Here is a 27,734-nt window from a genome sequence, read left to right as displayed (position 1 = left end):
CTAGGGGACCTTTACACTGTGTTCCAAATTATTATGCAAAAAGAGTTTAGGAGTGATAAGGTTAGAATTTTTTTGTCTGTGGGGCGGAGCCTGAACGTTGGTGGAGCAAGAAGCAGGAAACCTGAGCTCCTGGACAAATGCACCAAAAGGGGCTCTAATATCACCAGAGCCTTCTTTTTATACCATCCCCGCATTACAACCCAAACCAGGACCCCACTGGATCGCATAGACCCTGGGTGGCGAGTCACGTTCGGGATAAAGAAGGGATTCATCTAACTGAGGCCCTGCAGGCGGGAGATTGCCGGAGTGGCGGAAGGATATACTGCTAACAGCACCATCGCCTCGGGCAGAAGACTTCACCCCTGACCTAAGGCTGTCAGATAAGAGAGACCCCGGAGCTAACCCTCCCCTGCAGATAAGGTACCATTGCGAAATCCCCAGACCAGGACACACAAAATCGCTACTGTTCTCATAGCTGGGGGATGGCTACAGAGAGTGTGTATCACGCCGCAGCATTGAAAATAGTCCCGTCGGGCTTGCAGAAGACACGCGGCCCGGGACCTAGAATAGACGTGCAGCGGCACGCTTCAGCCTCCTCCCCTCTCTGCAATCAGTGAGAGAGATCTGAGGGATTCAAGCGTCTCCGGGAGCTGAGGTAACGCTGAAATAACAGAAGCAAGGTGACGGAGTGTCTTGAGCAGGGGGGTCTGATTCAGGGGACAGAGGATCAGGAGAGCATGGTCATTCTCCCTAACTCCGTAGCAATAAAGGAGATAATCAATTAATCAAGTGGGGGCCTGAGACTGTCTGACCCGAGGGGTGCGAGGAGAGAAGGGAGTAATATAAGGAGCCTTAGATCTGTATTAAGCGCTCCCCCCCCCCACCAGTGCTGTCCCTACATCTTTCCTCCCCCCCTTATCTGCTTTCTAATTAACCCATGTTATACCTAGCTGAACGGATATAAGAGAGGATTCTCTGGAAAACCAGCAGAAAGTGGTTATAGACTGCCATCTAGTGACCAGAGCCAGAACGACATCTCTTTCCATTGTTTATCACTTATAAGATTGGGCATAAAATGGAACATTAGCTAAATTCATAGCCAGCGAGAGGAATTCTAATCTTCAAACTGCTCTATTCTTCTCTGCTTTAGATAACTGCAAAAATGGGGAGATCCAGCGTAAAAACGCAAAAGAGCATGCCCAAACCTACAAAGTCCACTACGCAAACAGACATGGATGACTTTCTTAAAAAACAAACGGTTCCGTCAGATTCTCTTAAACCACCCAAGCTTCGTGATTTGACCTCATTAGAAGATTCAGATTCTGAACCGGAGAGTGACTCTGACACGGGCAGCACAGCGAGAGAGGCCTTAGTCACTCGTTCGTTCATCAAACGTATATTGTCTAAAGCTCTTGAGCCAATAGGACAAGAACTTGCAGAGATAAAACACGACCTAAAACTTCAAGGCCACAGACTTGAGACATTGGAAAATTCGCAAGTTGCCATGACACAAAGTTCGAACGCTGTACTAGACTCTTTAAAAGTCCATGAACTCCAACTACATACAATTCACACGGTGCTAGAAGATCATGAAAACAGAGAACGTCGTAACAACATAAGAGTTAAAGGCCTTTCTGAAACGGTGGCCTTTGAGGCGTTATGGAAAGCAACACAAGAGATATTCAAAGATCTGCTTAATGAATCAAATCCACAGGAAATCGAACTGGTGAGAGTACACAGAGCATTGCGTCCGAGGCCTTCTCAAGGGGAAACTCCACGAGATGTGATCTGTCGCTTCCTCGATTATCGAGCAAAAGACTTAGTTCTTCGCAGAGCGCGGGAGGCGCAGGAGATCTCGTATGAAGGCTCACAAATTAAACTTTTCCAGGATTTATCGGCTAGCACTCTCAGGAAGCGGAGGATCTTGAAACCGTTCACTGAAGCATTGATAAAAAAAGGCATCCGTTTTAGATGGTTGTTCCCGTTTGGAGTACATATCACAAATGGAGACAAAGGTATCTCAGCAAGAACATCACAAGACATCAAAGAGGCATGTGAATCCTTAGGGATTGAGCTGGAGGCCTACCCGGACCTAGAGTCCTTCCATTCGGCGACCCTATTGCACCCGCTACCAGATGACCCGGCGTGGCAGATAGCCCTGACGCCAAAATCACAAAGGCTGAAAAGGAAGCTGACAAAGACCTCGCTTCCTAAGGACTCCAGAGACAATACTTGATCTTTGGGTTAGACCCAGATTTTGCAGTTAAGTTTTCTTGGTGTCTACCCCAGTTGGGGTATTGAGTATGGTTGAAGCAAATCTGATGGGGTTGGCGTGCTTTTCCAAATATGGGTAAGCACTGCTGCCACATCTATCCAATAATTCGTTGTAAGGTTTCAACCTAGATCTAGTTACAGCCCAAACTGGGCATTCTCCTAGAATGGAGCATTTCATATTTCATATTTAGTTTATAAGGTTGATTGGAATTTTCCTCAAGCTGGCACTCTATGAAACAATGTCAGTAGGTAACTATGGTACGTTGGCATATTGGTCAATGATATTGTGCAACATAATAACATGGATAATGTTAATATTGTGTTCTCCCCCTCTTCACCTTTTTGTTTTCTCTACCCTTTTCTTTCTTTCGTCTGGTCTACTTGTCCTAGACCCCCTCCCCACTCCCATAGGCACAGGGATTCGTCTCCGTCGTGAGCTGCAAGGATGCTGCTGTGTACAGAAACATGATGGATTCGGATAAGGTACACACATTCATCTCTTTTAACGCACATGGGCTGAATTCTCCAAACACTAGACGCCACACATTACAACTATTCAAAAAACAGCAGGCAGCAGTATTGCTTATTCAGGAAACGCACTTCAAACCGGATAAATTGCCCTCCTTTGAAAGCTCGATATATGATAAATGGTTTCATGCGACAACCACCCAGTCCGGTTCCAGAGGAGTGTCAATAGCAGTGGCAAGGGGAGTGCCCTTCCAGCTAAGAGAAACTATGGCGGACCCTCAGGGTCGTTACATCTTTGTCAAAGGTCTACTAAACGGTGCCCTTGTAACATTGTGCAGTTTATACGCACCAAATAAAAAACTATTGAGATGGGTACTCTCAACACTGAAAAAAATTGATGGCTTTAGAGAGGGTGCATTGATAGTGGGTGGGGACTTGAATGTTGCATTAGAGCCTTTGCTAGACACGACCAAACAGAAAAGTTCGCTCTCACCTAAAGATCTTTACAGAATAAAGTCACAATTGGGATCTCTACAATTGATTGACACATGGAGATATCTAAACCCCTCTGACCGAGACTACACCTTCTACTCCCACCCTCATAAATCTTACCACCGTTTAGACTATATTTTTATATCCAGTAAAATGCTTGCCAATATACAACAGGCGAAAATAATCCCGAATATTTATTCCGATCACTCTTCGGTTTTGTTAAAATTCTCATTATCTAAAGCCTTTCCCCGACATAGAGTATGGCGGCTCAATGAGTCAGTACTTGGAAGTACCGAGGTACAGACACGTATAAACAAAGTGCTTTCCCAATATTTTGAGCAAAATGCTTCACCAGAAATTTCCTCACAGATACTATGGGAAGCACATAAGTCAGTTGTCAGAGGGGAGTTGATATCTATCACTTCCTTTCTAAATAAACTGCAACAAAAAGAAATCCAGGATCTTTATGATAGTATATCACAGCTGGAGCTTACACATAAACATAAAATAGATCAACATAGCTTAGAGAAGCTGCAACAAAAAAGACAGCAACTTAAAGACATATTAAACTCGAGATCTGCTAAGCTCTATGCAACATGGAAAAACAGAATGTACGTCCATGGAGACAAAGCATCCAAATTAATGTTATCACAACTAAGGAAGCGGCAGTCACGTACGCTGATTAACTCAATCAAGAATGAACAAGGGTTAAGCTCGCAAACTCCTGAGCACATGGAGCGGGCATTCCTTGACTACTATAAGAAATTATATAATCTCCGTCCGCAAGATAACGCCGATTCCGCACTTAAAAGAAGCATGGACACTAGGTCCTTCCTAAGCACTTTAGATCTGCCTGTCTTGTCTGATTCCCAAAAACAATATCTCACTAGACCTTTTTCACTAGGGGAGTTGCAGTCCGCCCTGTCAAAGTGCCCGAAGGGGAAAGCGCCCGGTCCAGATGGATTCTCAGCACTTTACTATAAATCCTTCTCTGGCCTCCTACTCCCACATTTATTGAACGTTTGCAACGCAGTTTTACAAGGCCACCCATTGCCAAACCAAATGCTTACAGCCAGAATATCCCTAATACACAAAGAGGGGAAGGATCCTGAACAATGTAGTAGCTATAGGCCAATCTCTCTCCTTAATGTGGACCTAAAAATCCTAGCAGGGCTGATGGCAAAAAGAATGGCCAAGTCATTGCCAAATTTGATTTCCTTAAATCAGACCGGGTTTGTGGGTGGAAGGGAGGGAAGGGATAATGTCCACAAAGTATTACACCTTCTTCAATACGCAAAAAATCGTAAACTCCCATTGATGCTTCTTGGAACAGATGCAGAGAAGGCCTTTGACAGGGTGGACTGGGTATACCTACGGGAAGTGCTGATCAAGTTTGAGATACCCGAAGCGTTTATAGCAGCCGTAATGGCAATGTACGATAAGCCCAAGGCACATATTAGGATTAACGATTTTACAACAGATGCATTTACTGTAAAGAACGGAACAAGACAGGGCTGTCCCCTATCCCCGTTGTTATTTGTGCTAGCAATGGAACCTCTCTTAAAGGCCATACAAATACATGAGGGAATAGAGGGTATTCGTATCAATAAGACACACTATAAAATAGCGGCATTTGCGGACGATCTCTTAGTCTTGATGACTAATCCTTTGCTGGGACTCCCAACATTGATGGATCTCATAGATCAATATAGCAAAATTTCCAATTTTAAAGTAAATATGTCTAAGTCGGAAGCGCTAGACATACATATATCCCCGAATACCTTAGCTAAACTAAAAAGTACATACCCATTCACCTGGCCAAAACAATATATCAAATATTTAGGTGTAAAGATAGGAAGATCGGATAGAGACCTTTTTCAACAGAATATTCCCCCCCTAATTGCCTCAGTAGAAACCATCATGAAATCATGGAGGGACTCGTATGTGTCGTGGATGGGAAGGAAAAATTTACTGAAGAGCCTAATCTTACCCAAGTTCATATATATCTTCCAAATGCTCCCTATAACCATCCCCAAATCGTATCTTCTTAAAATTAATACATTATTCCGCAGATATGTTTGGAAAAAGCAAAAGCCCCGATTAGCATACAGGACATTAACATTAAACAAATCGAGGGGTGGGATGGGTGCACCAGACATAGTAAGGTACTACCAAGCGACAATGCTTACCAGAGTGGTAGACCTGTTGCGGTCTCCTAACAATAAGCAGTGGATTGAGGTGGAGGAAGCCCTAGCACCTTATCCCCTGAGATCCATCCTTTTGGCATATCCTTGTAAAAACATAAACAAAAATTTACCTAATATACACACCAAAGCTACCTTAAAATTATGGAAGGGATTGGTGAAAACTCTAGTTCCCCCTTTGTCCCCCTTACTCAAGTTGGCAGATATAATGCCACACGCATCTTATTCCCGAGACAATGATCTAATCAAACCCGGTTCCCTGGAAAATGTAGCGGTTGATGAACTCTTAACGGACGGGGCACTCCCCTCCTTTCAGGAACTGAAGAAGCAACCAGGGTTTTCCAACTTGACCTTTATACAATTCGGCTCTATAAGAGACTCCTTGGCACAGTATCTTTTAGGAGCAGACGTTACCCGCCCACTGACTGCATTTGAGACTCTCTGTGCAACAAAGGATAAACCCAAAAAGATAATGTCGTCTATTTACCAGGTTTTAAATATAACTGACTGTTGCCTCAAAAGAGCCTATATAACACATTGGGAAAAGGATTTGGGATACAAGTTTACCCCAAATCAAATATCACACATTTATAATTCTTCTCATGGCCCATCACAATGCGTTAGAGCACAAGAGAATTCCTTTAAAATAGTCGCCAGATGGTATATTACACCACAGCAGAACACTTATTGGCAGACGGGGTCTTCTACTAGATGCTGGAGATGCTGTGACTCGGAGGGAACATACTTACATATGTGGTGGTCCTGTCCACCCCTGCTGCAGTTCTGGCGACTAGTAGAGGATTATATCGGGGAAATTGTGGGCAAAAAGCTTACATTGACACCGGAGATAGTGCTCTTAAATTTTCTGTCACCAACTGGACATAAGAATACTGCTCTGTTGACTCAACACATTCTTTCAGCAGCGAAACTTTTGATACCTATGAACTGGAAGACAACTACCACTCCATCTATATCCCAATTGCAAGAGAAGGTAGATATGCTATATCAAGTAGCCAAACTGGCTGCCTTGGTGAATGGCTCACTTTCAGCTTTTGAAAGAGTATGGCACCCATGGACCCGATTCAGATCCATTAGTAGAAGTTGATAAGGCTATAGTGGCCTCCTTGCTCGGCTTTATCAGAGTGGACGAAACCCTTGTTGCCTAGTGTTCCCCTCTCCCCCCCCCTCCCCTTACTTCCCCTATAGTCCACCCCTATCTCCCAACTTCTCCCTCTAATTACTTGACCTCCTGTCCCTTTACTCCCTATACTGTTTTTTTTTTCTCTTTTCTTCTTTTTTGTTCTTCTTCATCTTTGTTTGAAATCATGGCATATGTGATGTAGCAGGGGCGTGTGGATGGGAAGAACCCAGATTTGAACCCAGATAATCTTGCTACTGGAAGTTCCTTTAAGGCTGTTGTTGTCCTTAAACCTCTATATATCAATAGTTTTTGCCATGAATTGATATTTCAAACCATCTGTTTAACTCCCGAAAAGCGGAATTTGTAGGTTATATAATAATTTTGTAAGCTACTTTGTTGATTGCTTTCTTTCGGATGTAACTTGCAGATTTCAATAAATAAAACATTAAAACAAACAGAATTTTTTTGTCTGTCATTTAAACTCATTGATGGTGATGTGTGTCAGGGCTCTTTATATCACTGAAAGCAATTGCAGATACCTGTGCAAATTAGTTTGGCAGGTGTGTCCAAATAAAGGCAAGACTACTTAACAAGGCTGTTCCACATTATTAAGCAGCCTACATTTTTTGCCAAAATGGGAAAGAAAAAGGATGTGTCGGCTGCTGAGAAGCAACAAATTGTGGAGTATTTAGGTCAAGGCATGACTACAATCAACATTGCCAAGACACTTCATCGTGATCATCGCACATCAAGAAGTATGTAGCTGATTCCCAGCACACACGTGTGCGTGCTGATAAGGAAAAATTGAGGACTCTTTCCAACAGGCAATTGCGTCAGGTTAAAAGAGCAGCTGCAAAAATGCCTTGTCATAGCAGCAGACAAGTTTTTGAAGCTGCTGGTGCCTCCAACATCCCCCGAACAACAAGATGCAGGGTCCTTCAGAGGTTTGCAGCTGTGGGTAAGCCATCCTGTCGACCACCTCTATCCACTGCACACAAGCATAAACGGCTCCAGTGGGCCAAACGATACATGAAGACTGACTTCCAAACTGTTTTGTTCACCGATGAGTGCCGTGCAACGCTCGATGGTCCAGATGGATGGAGTGGAGGATGGCTGGTTGATGGACACCCCATGAAAACACGGCTAAGGCACCAACAAGGAGGAGGTGGAGTAATGTTTTGGGCTGGAATCAAGGGGAGAGAGATTGTCGGCCCCTTTAGGAATACTGAAGGGGTAAAGATGAACTCCATAATCTATGTGGAGTTTCTAAAACAGCACTTCCTGCCACGGTTCAAGAGGAAGAACCGTGCTTTACGCAGAAAGATAATTTTCAAGCATGATAATGCACCGTCTCATGCTGCAAATAACACATCTGCATCTCTGGCTGCTATGGGAGGACAAACTTATGGTGTGGCCACCATCTTCCCCTGACCTCAACCCCATTGAGAACCTCTGGAGCATCATCAAAAGGAGTGTCTATGATGGCGGGAGGCAGTTCACATCTAAGCAACAGCTCTGGGAGGGTATTCTGTCCACATGCAAAACAATTGAAGCACAAACCCAAAAACTGACAAATTCAATGGACGAGAGAGTTCAGAAGCTTCTTTCAAACAAAGGGTCCTATGTGCAAATGTAACATCACCTAGAATAAAGTTTTGACTTGAAAACTGTTTGATTTCATTTCGTAATAAGCTGATAATGCTTATAATTTCACAATTGACCATTTTTTGTTCAAAATAAAAAGGTTGAAAACTCTGCTGTGCATAATAATTTGGAACATGCATTTTGAGCGTTTCTTATTTTTAAAAATATACTGTTTTCATAGGCAGTTTGTTCAAAAACATTGCAATTATACTAGAATATTACATGACTGGAAAATAACAATGACTGCAATTCATATAGGTAATTTAGGGAAAATATGAGGAAATATTTTTTGCATAATAATTTGGAACACAGTGTATAAATGCTTAGGAATCCTTTGCAGGTGTTTTGTTAATTATTCTAATTACTGAGATAATGACTTTTGGATTTTCATTGGCTGTAAGCCATAATCATCAGCATTAACAGAAATAAACACTTGACATAGATCATTCTGTAATGATTCTATATAATATATGAGATTCATTTTTTTGTATTGAAGAACTGAAATAAAATAACTTTTTGATGACATTCTAATTTTGTAAGAAGCACCTGTAGCTGTATGAAGGATTGCTTCTTGTGGGACAAGTTGTAGTTTTAGTATTATTATCATTACTCTAGAAGAGTCCATTGATTTTACCATTTAACTGAAAAACAAGAAAAATGTTTAAGTGAGGTGAAATTAAAAAAGAAAAAATTTACAATGTCGTCATTTAGACGCAGCTGCCAAGTTTTCCCAGACAATATCGCTTCAGAAAAATGCTGGCGCCTTTTACTCTATACTGTGAGCATGTTAATTATTTTAACCGCTCTTGGGTTTCGAAAGAAAAGAAATGACATAAGGTGAACATGTACACAGTAATGTAGTTTTGACATTGTTGTGCATTATATTCATTTTCTGGGTGTATTTGCAGCATGTTTTAAGACTGATTCCGGTCGGACTCTGCCTGAAAAACACAAGACATTTTGGGCACATAGCCTGCAAAGAATAAAAAATAAAAACAAAAGTCACACCCCCCAAAAAAAACAAAAATCGCTTTAGTTTCAAATACCTTGTTTTTATTTTTCTGTTAATAACATTATTTGAGGGCTTTTTATGCAAGGCAAACTTTAGTTTTATTGATACCATTTGGGCTCCATATGACTTTCTGATCACTTTTTGTTTAATTTTTTGGGGACATAACCTGTGATTTTGCCATTATGATTTTTTTGTTCACCACATGGGATAAATATTTTTATATTTTATTATTATTTTGAACAATTATGCAGCAAATGTGCCAATTTTTAATTTCTTAGATTGTCATTTATATTTGGGGGAAAATGAGGTGGGTTTCACATTTTCAGTTATTTTTTAAATATTTTTAATATTCTCTACATTTTTAATTGGTCCAGTTAGAGGACTTGAATCTGGAATCACTTTATCACCAATACCATACACTGCAATACAATAGCAATGCAGTGTTCTGGGAAATTGACAATCGTCTATGAAAAAGGAGGGTACTTTTAATCCTCTCAATGTCATATATAGTACTATGTTTCTTCACTATTTCTGCTTTGCAATGACCTAGTGTATGTTGAGAAGTCAACTTTTTTTTTTAATTCATTTGTACATGCTATAAGAAAAATCCTGCAGTCTATTAGGGTAGCAGCTGCCAATAAAGCAAAGAAGAGTGCGGATAAACGTTGACCGGTTTCCAACATCTCTTAGTGATAAGGGTTAGCTCTAAACCTTGAATATCTGATTAATGACTCGTTGCAAGAAACTAACTTCATGGTCATCTGTCCATTCCAAATTAGAGAGTAATTCAGTTTGGCCACTTTCCATTTGAAACTGCCCTCCAGTTTGAAGATTCTCAATGCTTGTCATATTCCCTCACTTTGTCCTTTTTTCCTCAATAAATTCTCTTCTATTGATAAATCGGCTACTGTTTCCGTCACTGATCCTGACAGTAAGAGATTTAACTAATTCTGGGCTCTAAGAAGGTTCAGACTTTCATAGTTTTTAAGGTTGAAAGTAGGCATAAGTCCATCCAATTCAACCTATACCCTAACAAGTTGATCCAGAAGAAGGCTTAGGCCGGGGTCACACTAACCGACTCAAAATACGGTCCGTAGTTTACAGGCGTAATACGGATGAATGACCCCAAAATAGTGCTCCGTATGTAATCCGTAAGCAAGGTGTGGTTGCGTATTTTGCGCATGTCTGCATCCGTATGTAATCCGTATGGCATCCGTATGCAATCCGTATGGCGAGATTTTCTTGCCGCCTTGCAAAATGGACATATAATGGAGCCCTATGACAGGGTTTCAAACAGAAACGAAATAATAGATATAGACACATAGAATGCATATATATACTGTATATATATATATATATATAAAAATATATATATACACACACAAGTCATTGAGATAAACATATATATATATATATATAAATATATTTCACAGAGTTCTTCATAGCAGAATAGCTGCTAATTAAATTGCCGGCTTCTATCAAATCATTCCCCAACCCGACATGAAATGACACATGGTTTACATTCAGTAAACCATTTCATTTCATGTTTTTTTATATGTCCCTGACTAATAATTAGATGAGGGTTTGTGTGCAAAATTTGGTAGTTGTAGTTGTTATTATAAGGGGTTAATTCGCTGTTAAAAAATGCGTGGGCTTCCCATTGCCCTGTAGCTGTGGCGAATGGGTTAATCTAACAAAGGGTTAATGTCACCTTACAATCGAATGGTGATATTAACCCTTTGTTAGATTAACCCACTCGCCAACAATATAGGGCAATGGGAAGCCCACGCATTTTTTTAACAACGAATTAACCCCTTAAAATAACTACAACTCCCAAATTTTGCACACAAACCCTCATCTAATTATTAGTCAAAGACATATAAAAAAACTTGAAATGAAATGCTTTACTGAATGTAAACCATGTGTCATTTCATGTCGGGTTGGGGAATGATTTGTGTTGTGAGTTCATTTTCCCCTTCACCTTTGATGTCTATTGAACTCCCTCTGCTGGTGAAGAGAGGTAGTGAAATTGATTGGGATGGGAAGAACCTGTTATCTGAACAGGCGGAGTGTGATTTGACATCAGGAACTTCTGAGGGGATATAAGGCAGCCGACGCCCTGCAGGGTTTGCTGGTGATCCTTTCTGCTCTGAGCTCTGGCATCCAGTTTTAGTTCCTGTCTACTAAAAGCTAAGTTTTGCCCTGCTATTATTCCATGAGATTTTGTCTGGTTTCCTTAGTGTTTGTATTCAGCCAGTCCTGGTTGGGACTGGCTGAATTCCATTTTTGTCTCTGATCAGTTGATCTCTTTGCTCTGTTTTCAGAATATACCTGAGTGCTGATATAGTGATTTTGAAGTCTAGCGACTTCAGGGCCTTTTATCCTATCAGACGGTTGGGACATTTTTGTAGGGTTTTTTGCGGATTGCAGCCAGCATCTTTTCTGTCCTGTCTTATCGAGTTAGTTGGGCCCCATCGTTTGCTCAGCCTGTCTTTCTGTCTGTGTTTGTGTTTTCATCCGTTTTTCACCGACAATACATGTTGGGGGCTGTCTATTGCTTTGGGGTCTGCTCTGGGGCAGTTTAGATTTCCCCTTTCCTTCTTTAGGCTTATGTAGTTCTCCGGCTGTGACAAGGGGTCTAGGGCACCGTAGGAACCCCCCACATCTACTGTTAGTTGTGGTGAATAGGATCAGGGGTCTGCAATCAGATAGCTACCAACCTCTCCGGTTTTCTGGACTTAGCTTGTATTTTTGTCTTCTCCTCCTCTGGTGACTCATTCATAACAGATTTAATAGAAGTCGGCAATTTAATTAGCGGCTATTCTGCTATGAAGAACTGTGTGAAATACAAATATATATATGTTTGCCACAATGACATGTATGTGTGTATATATATATATATTCTATGTGTATATATCTATTCTTTCTTTCTTTATTAAACCTGTCAGTGTGAGTTTACTGTATAGCGCACTGAATTGCCGGCTTTTCTAAAAGACACCGGGTGCGTATTTCTCGCAAGTCACATGTGTGGTCCGTGTGTAATCCATATTTTTTGAGCACCCATAGACTTGCTTTGGCGTATTACGGGCATAGTACGCTGACAATCGCAGCATGCTGCGATTGGCACGGACCGTAGAATACGCCCGAGAAATATACGGCTGTTGGGAGCATACCCATAGAGAATAATTTGTCCGTGTGTAATGTGTGCTTTTAACGCCTCTCACTTGTCCGTATTCCTCGCCAGTGTGACCCCGGCCTAAGCCTCATGAGGCAGATGCTAATTGCCTCATATTAAGTGTAAAACTCCTTCCTGACTCCACATATCAATCAGACTAGTTCCATCACAGATATTACAGGTCATCAGTACTATTATATTTTTTAAGAAAGGCATCCAGGTCCTCCTTGAACTTTTCTAGTGAATCAACCATTATAACATCATCTGGCAGAGTGTTCCATAATCTCACTGCTCTAACTGTAAAGAATCTACATCTGTGATTATGATTTAGGCCGGGGTCACACTAGAGAGAAATACGGACGAGTGAGAGGCGTTAAAAGCGTGCATTACACACGGACAAATGATTCTCTATGGGGCAGCTCCCAACAGCCGTATATTTCTCGTCCGTATTCTACGGTCCATGCCAATCGCAGCATGCTGCGATTGTCAGCGTACTACGCCCGTAGTACGCCAATGAAAGTCTATGGGTGCGCTAAAAATACGCATTACACACGGACCACACATGTGACTTGCGAGAAATACGCACCCGGTGTCTTTTAGAAAATCCGGCAATTCAGTGCGCTATACAGTAAACTCACACTGACAGGTTTAATAAAGAAATGAAAGAATAGATATAGACACATAGAATACATATATATATATATATATATATATATATATATATACATACATGTCATTGTGACAAACATATATATATATTTATATTTCACAGAGTTCTTCATAGCAGAATAGCCACTAATTAAATTGCCGGCTTCTATCAAATCATTCCCCAACCCGACATGAAATGACGCATGGTTTACATTCAGTAAAGCATTTCATTTCATGTTTTTTATATGTCCCTGACTAATAATTAGATGAGGGTTTGTGTGCAAAATTTGGGAGTTGTAGTTGATATTTTAAGGGGTTAATTCGCTGTTAAAAAATGCGTGGGCTTCCCATTGCCCTATAGTGGTGGGGAGTGGGTTAATCTAACAAAGGGTTAATGTCACCATTCGATTGTAATGTGACATTAACCCTTTGTTAGATTAACCCATTCGCCACCACTATAGGACAATGGGAAGCCCACGCATTTTTTAACAACGAATTAACCCCTTAAAATAACAACTACAACTCCCAAATTTTGCACACAAACCCTCATCTAATTATTAGTCAGGGACATATAAAAAAACATGAAATTAAATGCTTTCTGCATGTAAACCATGTGTCATTTCATGTCGGATTGGGGAATGATTTGATAGAAGCCGGCAATTTAATTAGCGGCTATTCTGCTATGAGGAACTCTGTGAAATTTAAATATATATATATATATATATGTTTATCTCAATGACTTGTGTGTGTGTGTGTGTATATATACACTCACTGGCCACTTTATTAGGTACACCTGTCCAACTGTGTGTTAAGACTTAATTTCTACTCAGCCAATCACATGGCGGCAACTCAGTGCATTTAGGCATGTAGACATGGTCAAGACAATCTCCTGCAGTTCAAACCGAGCATCAGTATGGGGAAGAAAGGTGATTTGAGTGCCTTTGAACGTGGCATGATTGTTGGTGCCAGAAGGGCTGGTCTGAGAATTTCAGAAACTGCTGATCTACTGGGATTTTCACGCACAACCATCTCTAGGGTTTACAGAGAATGGTCCGAAAAAGAAAAAAAATCCAGTGAGCGGCAGTTCTGTGGCCGGAAATGCCTTGTTGATGCCAGAGGTCAGAGGAGAATGGGCAGACTGGTTCGAGCTGATAGAAAGGCAACAGTGACTCAAATTGCCACCCGTTACAACCAAGGTAGGCAGAAGAGCATCTCTGAACGCACAGTGCGTCGAACTTTGAGGCAGATGGGCTACAGCAGCAGAAGACCACACTGGGTACCACTCCTCTCAGCTAAGAACAGGCATCTGATGGCTACTTTCAGCAGGATAATGCGCCATGTCATAAAGCTCGAATCATCTCAGATTGGTTTCTTGAACATGACAATGAGTTCACTGTACTCAAATGGCCTCCTCAGTCACCAGATCTCAATCCAATAGAGCATCTTTGGGATGTGGTGGAACGGGAGATTCGCATCAGGGATGTGCAGCCGACAAATCTGCGCCAACTGTGTGATGCCATCATGTCAATATGGTCCAAAATCTCTGAGGAATGCTTCCAGCACCTTGTTGAATCTCTGCCACGAAGAATTGAGGCAGTTCTGAAGGCAAAAGGGGGTCCAACCCGTTACTAGCATGGTGTACCTAATAAAGTGGCCAGTGAGTGTATATATATATATATATATATATGCATTCTATGTGTCTATATCTATTACTTCGTTTCGGTTACAAACCCTGTCATAGGGCTCCATTATATGTCCATTTTGCAAGGCGGCGAGAAAATCTCGCCATACGGATTACATACGGATGCAGACATGCGCAAAATACGCAATCACACCTTGCTTACGGATGATATACGGAGCACCATTTAGGGGTCATTCATCCGTTTTACGCATGTAAACTATGGACCGTATTTTGCGTCGGTTAGTGTGACCCCGGCCTTAACCTTTCTTCCACTAGATGTATAGGAAGCCCCCTTTGTCACCATCACAGTGCTAGGTGTAAAATTAGAATGATCTCTGTACTTTCCTTCATTTATTTTTACATTATTCCAAGGTGCTTTCTGCACCCTCGAACTCTGTTGCAACAAGGTATAATACAACCAGACTACATGTCTCTGCTCTTCCAGGGTACTGTCCACACACTTGACTCTGCTGCTTTTAGCACTTCCAGCTCCACATGCTCCATGTGCTATCCTGCATATCCATCTCTAATAGACCTTCCTTTTCCCTGTCTCATCCTATCAGTCCTACTAGTCCAGCTACGCTGCACGGATTCCTTCGATCCGTGCTGCACACCCTGACCTACGAATCCACCTCATCAGATGAGCCTGTAACAATTTTGTCTGAGGTCAGAAATTTGCATTTTCTTGCAATTTTTGCTAATAATCACTGTATTTTCTATGTTAGTACCTCTCTAAAATTTCTAAAGTAAAAACAGATTTTTGGTTACTTCGCTCCCTTCCACAGGCAGCATACCATTTTAACACCAAGTGTGTACTGTCCGTTTGTTTGTGTGCATGTGTGTTTTTTTGTGTGTGGACTCACGTGAACTTTTTTTGTTTGTGGAACATCGATTTTCAAAAATTCAGATGTGAAGGGCCATAGACTATAATTTCTTAGTTTCTCTATGTGCTATCCATGGAGAAAATTGGATAGCACACATACCTAAATAACACATGTGTGAATGAGGCTTTAGATGACAGTCCAGGCCTCTAAAATTATCCCGCAGATTTTGCTAAAGTGTCTCTTAGATTTGCTTTGACAGAAACACAGATTACCTTGCACAAGGTCTTACATCCATCAAGTATTGCTCTGTACCCCGTACAGCGGCAGAGATTTCCTAGTGAGAATAACAAAATTGCTGTTCAAATGCAAAGGATAAGATTATACTGAGAGGAGAAAATGCAAAGGATAAGATTATACTGAGTTTTCTTTATGTAGAATTTTACTTAATTGTCTTCACATATCGACACTGTGTCAGAATAGAAGTGTCTCTGTGTCCAGTTGAAAGCAGAGCGCAGTTCTACTGCTGTCATTGATGGAAGATACAATGTAATTGCTTCATCAGGAGAAAAGAATCGGTTCTGTGATTGGAGGTTTATCTATACGGTCAATTGTGATTACAGGACATACCTCCCAGAGCTTCATATATCTGTTCCATGGTTGGTTCTGGATGATTTCTCAGCAGTGAATATATGGACATCACCATTCCAGGACTACAGAAACCGCACTGAGAGCCATGAGCTTTTGCTATTCTTTCCTGTAAATGTGAACATGTTATAAGAGAGCACAAATCTCCGGTGGTCACCTGGAAACTGATAATCTGATGCTTTTGATGGATCTGTTATTTTTCTTGTGGGATCCAGTTTTGGGCTCTACATTTAAAAAAAAAAGATATTGGGAATTTGGAGTCAGTTCTAAGGCAGCAACTAAATTTTACATGAGATGGAAGGCCTCTCCTAGGATGAGATGTTGGAAAGTTGGACTTGGTTAGCTTAGAAAAAAAATCGCCTCAGAGGAGATCTGATTTATATGTATAAATACACCTAAGGACTGTAAAATGGTTTACTCCTTAAAAAGGCCTAGGGGGAATTCACTATATGCAGAAGAAAGGCGATTCCAGCAGCTAAATAGGAAAGGGTTCTTTACAGTTAGAGCAGGCAGACTGTGGAATGCCAACCACAAGAGGTAGTAATAGCAGATATTATATAAGCAGTTATAAAAGGGCTGGGTACTTTTCTCACAACAAATGGCATTGTGGTTTATAGATAATCTAGCGATTGGAAATATGTAACTGGTGGAGAAAGGTTGGACTTAACGAGTCTATGTCTTTATCCAACCCATGTAACAATGTACCAGTCCAGCTTTTTCTATTTCATCATTTGTCAGCACGCTGTAATCACTTCACCTGATTTTTGACTGACAGCTCACTGTGCAGCGCATATGCAGTGTATGGGAAGGGCAGGGAATGTGATTACATGGGACTCACTATGTAGTGAGCAGTGACTGTTACATCCCCCAGTGCCATCGATGACTGGAAGTGAGCAGCTGCAGAGAGGAGAAAACTTCATTTTCTACCTTTAGCCGATTTCCATTAAGCCAGCTGAACATGTTAAAAATTCTATTTACCTGTAGATTACCACTATATTTGCAGATTAAAAGGAATCTGTCACCTGTTTTTTGCTACCCCTTCTGAGACCAGCATGATGTAGGAGCAGAGACCCTGTTTCCAGTGTTGTGTCACTTACTGGGCTGCTTACTGATGTTTTGATAAGATCACTGTTTTGATCTGTTGCAGATCTAGGCATTCTCTGAATGCTGATCTGTGTGTAACCTTGCCAACATCACTGATTGGTAGCTTTCTGTGTACACTGTGCATAGGCAGAATGCTGATAATTAGTGGTGGGGGCCGGATTGCACAGAGCAAAAGGACAAGATGGCAGGAGACAAATAATCTGTTGTTCATAAAACATATATTTTACTGAAACTGCAACAAGCATCCCAGTAAGTGACACATCACTGAAATCAGTGTCTCTGCCCCTATATCATGCTTCTCATAGATCACAGAATATAGTCAAAAAAAGAAAAACCTGGCCTAAAAAGAGGCACTTCCTATTATTCAGAAATCCGACAAACCATAGAAGCCAATGCCTAATTTGCCATATGCTAAAATATTTTATAAAGTGCACTTATTTCAATATAAATTTCAATGGCAATAATTTTCTCATTAATCTATTAAAGTGCAATAGTGTAAGACTAAATATAGAGAAAAAATATAATGAACTATTCATCAATGTGCAAAGAATAGCATTTGTATGTGCAAAATGCAAAACATGCCCAGCAACTAGAAAAATAATGGAGATTCTAGTATATACAGGGAATAGAAGTGGAAAAGTAGCACCAGAAGAGCTGTACCTGACCTGTGAACAGTCTAGATGCCCCGACGCGCGTTTCGCGTGGAAGAAGCTACATATGTCAATTGGAAAAAACCTTCTCAGCTGCTAGGCATATTTTGCACCTTGTAAATCCATTTTTTATAGCCTGTTATCTTTTAGCAAATTATTGCTGTACTAATAGTGAAATAATTTTTGAGTGGACACCTGTGTGTTTGTGTTCAATAGGGATTAGTCCATATTTGTTGTAGAAATGTGATTTTTTGTTCCACATTAAAATAGTGTTTCATCCCTGCGAGAGTTTTACAAACACCATGAATAGAGATATGCTGTATTTTTATGACCTGTGTTAAACAGTTTCTTTTTGCACGTGTCTCCATTGTCAATTTTTTAAATGAAAACTTTGTTTGAATAAAGATGGATTATTGTATTAAAAATTAGGCGTTGGCTTCTATGGTTTGTTGGATTTTTCTCATAGATCACTTTGCAAAAACCTCACAAATTCCCTTTAATAAAAAATATTTTTCAAGCCAACAGGTTCCATTTAAATAAATGTTGCACTTGATTATAAACTTGTATATTTATACACCAAAAGAAATGAAACTAAAAGGTCATACCTGTACTGGGTGCAACCTACTTGTTGTGCCTCCAATCCCCTCCACTGTAGTAATTGCTGCACCATATAGAGAGCAGATGGGCAATAAACAGGCATTGGCTGAATAGTGACTGGATGTTGTTAAGGTTGTTAAACATCTCTATAGGCCCACACTGTATAAGAAACATCTATAGGCTCACACTATATAACAAGCATCTATAGGCCCACACTATATAAGAAACATCTATAGGCCCACACTATACAACAAGCATCTATAGGTCCACACTATATAACAAGCATCTATAGGTCCACACTATATAACAAGCATCTATAGGCCCTCACTATATAACAAACATCTATTGGCCCAAACTATATAACAAACATCTATAGGCCCACACTATATAACAAGCATCTATAGGCCCATGCTATATAACAAGCATCTATAGGCCCACGCTATATAACAAGCATCTATAGGTCCACATTATATAACAAGCATCTATATGCCCACGCTATATAACAAGCATCTATAGGCCCTCACTATATAACAAACATCTATTGGCCCAAACTATATAACAAACATCTATAGGCCCACACTACATAACAAGCATCTATAGGCCCATGCTATATAACAAGCAATATAACAAGCATCTATAGGCCCACACTATACAGCAAACATCTATAGGCCCACACTATATAACAAGCATCTATAGGCCCACACTATATAAGAAACATCTATAGGCCCACACTATATAAGAAACATCTATAGGCCCACACTATATAACAAGCATCTATAGGCCCACACTATATAGCTAACATCTGTAGGTCCACACTATATAACAAGCATCTATAGGTCCACACTATATAGCAAACATCTATAGTCCCACACTATATAACAAGCATCTATAGGTTCACACTATATAACAAGTATCTATAGGCCCACACTATATAACAAGCATCTACAGGCCCACACTATATAAGAAACATCTATAGGCCCACGCTATATAACAAGCATCTATAGGCCCTCACTATATAACAAACATCTATAGGCCCAAGCTATATAACAAACATCTATAGGTCCACACTATATAACAAGCATCTATAGGCCCACACTATATAACAAGCATCTATAGGCCCACACTATATAGCAAACATCTATAGGCCCACACTATATAACAAGCATCTATAGGTCCACACTATATATCAAGCATCTATAGGCCCACACTATATAACAAACATCTATAGGCCCCCACTATTTAACAAACATCTATAGGCCCACACTATATAACAAACATCTATGGGTCCACACTATATATCAAGCATCTATAGGCCCACACTATATAACAAGTATCTATAGGTCCACACTATATAACAAGTATCTCTAGGCCCACACTATATAACAAGCATCTATAGACCCACACTATATAACAAACATCTATAGGCCCACACTATATAACAAGTATCTATAGGTCCACACTATATAACAAGTATCTCTAGGCCCACACTATATAACAAGCATCTATAGACCCACACTATATAACAAACATCTGTAGGCCCACACTATATAACAAATATCTATAGGCCCACACTATATAACAAATATCTATAGGCCCACACTATATAACAAACATCTATAGGCCCACACTATTTAACAAACATGGTGCCATATTTTTCTTATAATACTACTTCCTGGATAACACATATTACTGTATCACCATCTGATCCTTGATCTTGCAGTCCCATCTAACAAGCTGTTATACTGTGTAGCATAACAGAATTTTTTCAGAATACGGCCTACTATATGTCTCTAACTTACTACCGGTAGGAGGGAGAATATGCCACAACTGTAGATGGAGCATGTTGTATAATTTATTAATTAGTATATTGGATACTGAATCTTCTTGGAAACAGGATGGGTGTGAGATATCATCACAGTGCAGGATCCACAGCCTCCTTCTCCACACCCATATTTTGTACCTGTCAAGTTCACTGGCAAAAAAATGTCAAGGAATAACTTGCACTTAGTAGTTTTGCACAGAAAATAATTATTTTATTTTATCCCAGAAGGTAGTCTTCAGTTAAAATAAAGTATAATTATACAGTGGAATGTAAACTCCAGGCATCTAGAATACGATAAATCATGGTAGTTTGTGCAGAACAACACATGGCACAGAACTTTGGCAGTAAAAGTGATTGTGCATTTTTTATCTGAATAATTTCCACAGCTCATTCAAGTCTATGGGGAAAATTTGTTAATAAAATGTATATTTAGCACAACAGAAATTGACATTCTGCGGTTCCAAATTGCCAGCAGGTTGGTTTCAACAGCGTTAAAAAAATCACAGTGGGCAAGAGATTTATATAAAGCTCCTCCACTTTACACGAGGAAAACTTTGATCACTAAAATTACACTTCCAGCAAATACACATCGTAAAAACCCCAGCATATACAGTGCTGTGCAAATTAATTGGGACAAAGCATTTTTTTAAGTAAAATAGTAAGTTCGCTACCAGTCAGTGATTCAAACCAGTTTTAACTGCTTTGAACAGGTGTGAGTAGAGTTGAGCGACTTTTGGTTTTTTAGGGTCGAGTTTCGTTTCGTGAAACCCGACTTTTCCAAAAGTCTGGTCGAGCAAGATCAGCCGATTATAGGGAAAAGTCGGGGTCGTCCCGAAACACGAAACCCAATGTAAGTCAATGGGGAATAAAAGTCGGCAGTGAGAGGAGGACAGGAAACACACCTACAGTGCCCATTTGAATGCCAAAAGCATCAATTCTTCTTACTTAAGCTTGTCAACCTTAATTAACTTCATAATACAAGTTACGCACTGAAAAATGGGGGTTATTTGGCTAAAGTTGTAGGGGGGTAGGGCTGGCTCCAGGTTTTCATGTGCCCTGGGCGAAAGAGCGCCCCTTTAACACATACCACAACTCATCATGCTCCGATACGGCAGAGAAATAGCGGTATAGTACAATGAAAAATACTTCACTTTTTACATCTCATGACGAGGCCCATCTATTTCTCCATACAGAATCATTGGTCCCATATAATGTTTGAAACAGTATATGATGAGCTCCATATAATGCTACAGTATATGTTGGTCCCCATGGATGAAGCTCCACTGTCTTATGGGCCCAAATAATGCTCCAAACATAATGGGCCCCATTTCTAATGCTCTAGTGTATAATGGGCCCTGTAAATGCTGCTCCAGTGTCTGATGTCCACCTTTGGAATGTTCCAGTGTATGGTGGGCCCCATCTATCATTCTCCAGAGTATAGTGCTCCCCAAAAATTGCTGTCCCAACACTGAAAACAATCAAATAAGTCTCCTCGCTAGGGAATCCCTGTACTAGTCTGGACTCCTCGTCGTCCCCATCTTCCATCTCACTGCACAGTATTTCAACCTTGCAAGTGCTGTGATCCTGAGCAAGCAGGGGGGGCCCACTCGTTGGCGACGGCACTGGCACAGGGCCCCTGATAGTACGGTGGTGTGTCTGATGGCGGGTGGGCCGAACCTGCACTTTCATCTGCAGCTTCCTCTTTGTCACCGTGTAAGATGGAACTGTATATGGGAAGGGTAACCTGAGTTTCATCAGGGTCAGATTCAGGCTGTGTAGCGTGCGAGGGGAATGTAGTGGTCTGGGTCAATGTACCAGCAGATTCATCTAGCAGTGGCTGGGCATCAGTGCAATTGTGTCGCCCCCAGGAGTACACCCCTGACGAAGCCACTGCGGGTGGCGACACGCGTCGGGTATCTTCTCTCCCCAGGTCACTCCACATGGGCTTTGTATTTTAATGCTATTTGTTATATCATCATTCATGGGGCTTTTGTCTCCACTTATCATTGGTGTTGTGCCTTGTCGTCCCCTATATGGGGTTTAGGATGTATTTATTCATTCATGGGCATACGCATACATATTTCTTTGATGGGCATTGTGGATTACGGTGATGTGTCATACATATGGAACCTATTTTAGGGAGCATATTGTTATCTGTATAACGGTGATTTTCTTCTTTTCAGATAGATGGGCATTATTGTAAGCCCACTTATTCCATCTCAAATCACCACATCCATCCACCAACTGGTATGCTGTTTATATATAGATAGGTCTCTTGTGGAGGGTACCTATAGGGTGTGGGTTCTATTGTGAGCCAGTTTGTTTTTGTTAAGTCACATGTGTGACTTTTTTATGTTTTTAACCTATGTGTGGTCTATACATGTTCAATAAAATTGTCTACCTAAATGCCAAATTATTGTCTGTGGTGATCCCCCGTATATAGCCCATCCCTGTTTTTTTGGTTTCGCCCCCAGGAGTACGGTCGCCACAGTGGCATTACCTTCCTCCTAGGGAGTGTGATGTCATGCTTGGGAGCAACGAAGGATCTCTCTAGCAGGTTAACTGATTGGGCGGCGTTATTCCCACGAGTCATGACCCTCCAAACAGCGTTCATGAAGGCAAAGTGTTTGTTTTACGTGGGCAGTATGGTTGCAAAGCTGAACCTTAAAGGAATGTCCAGAAGGGCACCACCAGGAGTGGAGCCTACGGTTAAATTCGACTCCACCTGGGAAACCTCAACCATGCCAGCTACAGAACAGATGCACACATTGCAAGCTTAATTCCGTTAACGAACGAGACTCCGTCATGCCCCGCGGTCCGAGTCCGGCTTACTAGAGGGACACGTGAGGCTCTGGCACATGAGATTGGCCAATAACTGGTGTGTCATGCCCTTACATGTTCGTGGCTGCATGTGCGCTACACTGAAAAGGCCAGCGTTTGTCGCTTACAGGTGCAGATAACCCGCTGAACAACGTTAGTGATGGGGATCACTGATTACAATTATTACCCGCGAACGATGATTTCCCAGTAAGTGCAGGTCAACCGCAGTTCCGGAATTAGGCCTAACCGTCATTCTTGAAAAAATGAAAAACGTATGTGTGCAAACCACAGGTGCTGTAGCTTGCTTAACAGCTCGCCAGCCGTTCTCACGCCCAGTATGGATTATACGTGATTGCACAAAGGTGAGAAAGGGTACTGTATCCCAGGATAACATGTATGGATAGCGTACACATTCAAAATATATGTCTATACATCAGGAGGCAGGCTCAGACGGTGTTAGGCCCAGTATGGCTTGCACGTGATTGCACAAAGGTGAGAAAGGGTACCGTATCCCAGGATAACATGTATGGATAGCGTACACATTCAAAATATATGTCTATACATCAGGAGGCAGGCTCAGACGGTGTTAGGCCCAGTATGGCTTGCACGTGATTGCACAAAGGTGAGAAAGGGTACCGTATCCCAGGATAACATGTATGGATAGCGTACACATTCAAAATATATGTCTATACATCAGGAGGCAGGCTCAGACGGTGTTAGGCCCAGTATGGCTTGCAAGTGATTGCACAAAGGTGAGAAAGGGTACCGTATCCCAGGATAACATGTATGGATAGCGTACACATTCAAAATATGTCTATACATCAGGAGGCAGGCTCAGACGGTGTCAGGCACAGTATGGATTTGACGGCCCAGACTACACAGCGGAGGAGCAGGGAGAGGTAAAGATTGCAAATGCTGGGGCCCTGCCCAAGCAAGGGGGGCCCACTCGTGGGCGTCGGTACTGGCACTGGGCCCCTCATAGTACGGCGGTGTGTCTGACGGCGGGTGTGCACCACCACCGTCAGAGACACTTGATTGCACTATGAGGGACCCTGTGCCAGTGCCCGCGCCCAAGAGTCGGCCTACCCACCTGTCCAGGGCAACGGCACTCGCACGGTGTCGTGCGCTAGGTGGTGACCCCGGCCATGGGGGGGGGAGGCAGCACAGTTAGGGAGTTTTAGAAAGTGGCATATGTTGATGTTGGACATTCAGCTGATGCAAAAGGCGAAATAGGTCAAGTCCCAGGAAGAGGTGGACCAAAGCAAGCCATTTTTCTGTCACCCTATGTGTCATCAGAGGAAGGTGGGACAAAATCCTTGGAAACCCATGCATGGTTCATTTTAATGAAGGTTAGATCATCCACATTTTGGGTTGACAGACGGGTCCTTTTTTCTGTCAGGATTGATCCAGCTGCACTGAAGACTCTTTCCGATAGCACACTTGCAGCTGGGCAAGCGAGCTCCTGTAAGGCATATTGTGCCAATTCAGGCCAGGTGTCAAAGGGGAATGACCTGTGTGGGAGAACATCGATATGGGAGGAAAAGTAGTTTGTAACCATAGTTGACAATTGCTGTTTCCTGTCACTTTCCATCGATGCAGTATTAACAGTTGTGTTAGCGGTCCGTGAAAAATCAGTCCACAACATTGTCATGAAACCTCTGTCTCCAACGCCACTTCTGCTGTGTGCACCATGAACAGCTCTGCCAAGCTGCCCCTGGCCCGTACAGCTCGTGTGAGAACCATCACCGCTGCTGTGTGCTGGGAATGCCTCAAGCAACCGATGTACCAGAGTTGCTTGTTTATTAGCCATGACTTAGGAAAGTCTGACTGACGGCTTCACTGTAATGACCCCTCCCAAAACCCACACTTACCCCTTCTTAACTTAAATAAGACACGACTGCGTGACTTTGGATGTAAAAGGCCACAGCAGCCCCGTTTATTAACACCAAACAAGCAATAACATTTTATCCATAAACGTAGAAATATTCCATAAACATAACCACCAGCAAAAGGAGGGGGGGTAAATGAAGAGTCCATTGTACATGATTGCAACACCAGCTCCACCACGTGCCCTCAGCCGCACCACACCGGCTCGAGGACACCCAGCCGAGTGTTGCCCAACCAATGTCCTGCTGGGACCCAGCCCAGCAGGGACCCACGTTAACATGCCCCGCTGTGACCGAGCACAGCAGGGTCCCATGTTAACATGTCCCGCTGTGACCCAGCACAGCTGGGACCCACCTTAACCAAGTATACCATTGCACCACCAGGGGTAACCCGCTCCTGCACTGGGTTCACCCCCCCCGCTCTTTGTGCAATCCACCGACTTCAAATACCCCCCTCCTTTCTGCCGACTGCTGCGACAACGTCAAACCTCTTCTTCTCTTCACCATGTCGATCTCCAGAAGATCCTAAAATTAGGGCGGGAGGGCGGGACGATTCCGGACGTTTGCAAGGTAAGGAATGACCATCCCCCCACAGTTCTGCCCTATATATCCATCCCACTACTGACCACTCCCTGCCAACTCACATTGCACAATAAGCCCCATAGCTCCAACCCACACCTTCCCCACAAGCACAAAGCACTACTGACCACTCCCTGCCAACTCACATTGCACCATAAGCCCCATAGCTCCAACCCACACCTTCCCCACAAACACAAAAGCACTACACCTTACCCTTCACTAACCCTAAGGCCTAGCATCCCTCCTTAGTCATGTGCGCCCTCCCTGTAGCCCCTTTGGGGCAGGCGTCCGGGCTTGCCTTGACTTACGAAAGTCTGACTGACGGCTTCACTGTAATGACCCCTCCCAAAACCCACACTTACCCCTTCTTAACTTAAATAAGACACGACTGCCTGACATTGGATGTAAAAGGCCACAGCAGCCCCGTTTATTAACACCAAACAAGCAATAACATTTTATCCATAAACGTAGAAATATTCCATAAACATAACCACCAGCAAAAGGAGGGGGGGTAAATGAAGAGTCCATTGTACATGATTGCAACACCAGCTCCACCACGTGCCCTCAGCCGCACCACACCGGCTCGAGGACACCCAGCCGAGTGTTGCAAAACCCATTGTAAATGATTGCAACACCAGCTCCACCACGTGCCCTCAGCCGCACCACACCGGCTCGAGGACACCCAGCCGAGTGTTGCCCAACCAATGTCCTGCTGGGACCCAGCCCAGCAGGGACCCACGTTAACATGCCCCGCTGTGACTGAGCACAGCAGGGTCCCACGTTAACATGTCCCGCTGTGACCCAGCACAGCTGGGACCCACCTTAACCAAGTATACCATTGCACCACCAGGGGTAACCCGCTCCTGCACTGGGTTCACCCCCCCGCTCTTTGTGCAATCCACCGACTTCAAATACCCCCCTCCTTTCCGCCACCGCGAGCACGTATGACACCTTGTACGTGCGAGTACCACCACCAAAAACCCAACCCGAGCCGACTCTGCGGCTCGAGTAACCAATGTTTCTGTACCAAGACCAATCAATCAAAACTGATCCCCATTAGACCTCACAATGCCAACCTACACCAAAATACCAGTAAAACAAGGTCAGCCACACCCAAGACCTGCAACTAGCCAACCGCATCGTCCAATCCTATGCACCGCCTGCGCGACCAGTCCCCAACCTGAGCCGCCGCCTCTGCCTCGTTGAGACCGCAACATTGCAGGCGCCTCCGAAAATTATACTTCACCTAATAATTAATCAAAGCCAACCATTATTGCCGTGAACAAAAGAACCTACATTGGTTCCCCAAACCTCCGATAGATTCTTGAAAATGTGCCCAGTAAAACCCACTATGTAGTCATTCCAAACAGGAGCCCCTATGGACACCAACATGAGCACGGCTCCCAGGCAGAAAATTGCACTCCACCTGATAATATTCAAAGCCAACCATTATAGACGTAACAACAGAACCTACACTGGTTCCCCAACCTCCGACAGATTCTTGAAAAACGTGCCCCACTATATAGTCATGAACAACAACACGAGCATGGCTCCCAGGCAGGAGCATTCAGGCCCGATGTCTCAGATCAAACTCCTTGACGCCCCAGCGACCAAGTCTCCACCACACACGTACAGTACCAAAACGCTGTTGGTCCCGTCAACCCTGCGTGATAGCATCTATCTTAAAATATCCACCCAACTAGAAAACATAAACCAATCGACCCCGTAATCACCACGACCCGGAACGAATTAATTGTGTGCATCACCCGTGCACTTCGAACCCAGAATCACAACACCATTGTTGCCACCCTCTTACCAAAAGTGAGATGTACTCCGCACCCATTCCCCGCTGAACTGCGGATTCGACACTACTCACAAAAGAAAGAAAAGCGACTCCACACCACCTGAAGTCCAGGAAAACTCAGACACACATCACGTCTCCCGAAAACCCCAGACACCATAAACCCGGGCCATCCGTCAAAACATTGCACTCACCGGTGCCCGATGCTTGTCCACCACTCAGCCTTAAAGCACCGCAAAAAGCACCCCCAAACAGAGCACAGCCCCA

General features: G+C 42.6%; 1 protein-coding gene across 2 annotated transcripts in view; it reads right to left on the bottom strand.

Moving 5' to 3' along the window:
* Nucleotides 1-27,734, bottom strand: part of LOC141054221 (aldehyde oxidase 1-like) — a 295,390-nt gene that overhangs the window by 209,826 nt on the left and 57,830 nt on the right. For both annotated transcript variants that reach the window (XM_073551452.1, XM_073551453.1), the window contains exons 3-6: nt 20,435-20,531; nt 18,568-18,676; nt 16,191-16,317; nt 15,836-15,897 (exon numbers count right to left, since the gene is read on the bottom strand). In XM_073551452.1, coding sequence (XP_073407553.1) covers nt 15,836-15,897; nt 16,191-16,317; nt 18,568-18,676; nt 20,435-20,531 — 395 coding nt within the window. The remainder of the gene's footprint in view (nt 1-15,835; nt 15,898-16,190; nt 16,318-18,567; nt 18,677-20,434; nt 20,532-27,734) is intronic.

This window comes from Dendrobates tinctorius, unplaced genomic scaffold, assembly GCF_039654945.1.
Source record: "Dendrobates tinctorius isolate UK_male_01 unplaced genomic scaffold, ASM3965494v1 ptg000177l, whole genome shotgun sequence".
In the NCBI taxonomy this organism is placed as follows: domain Eukaryota; kingdom Metazoa; phylum Chordata; class Amphibia; order Anura; family Dendrobatidae; genus Dendrobates; species Dendrobates tinctorius.
This window is presented reverse-complemented; position numbering and strand designations above follow the sequence as displayed.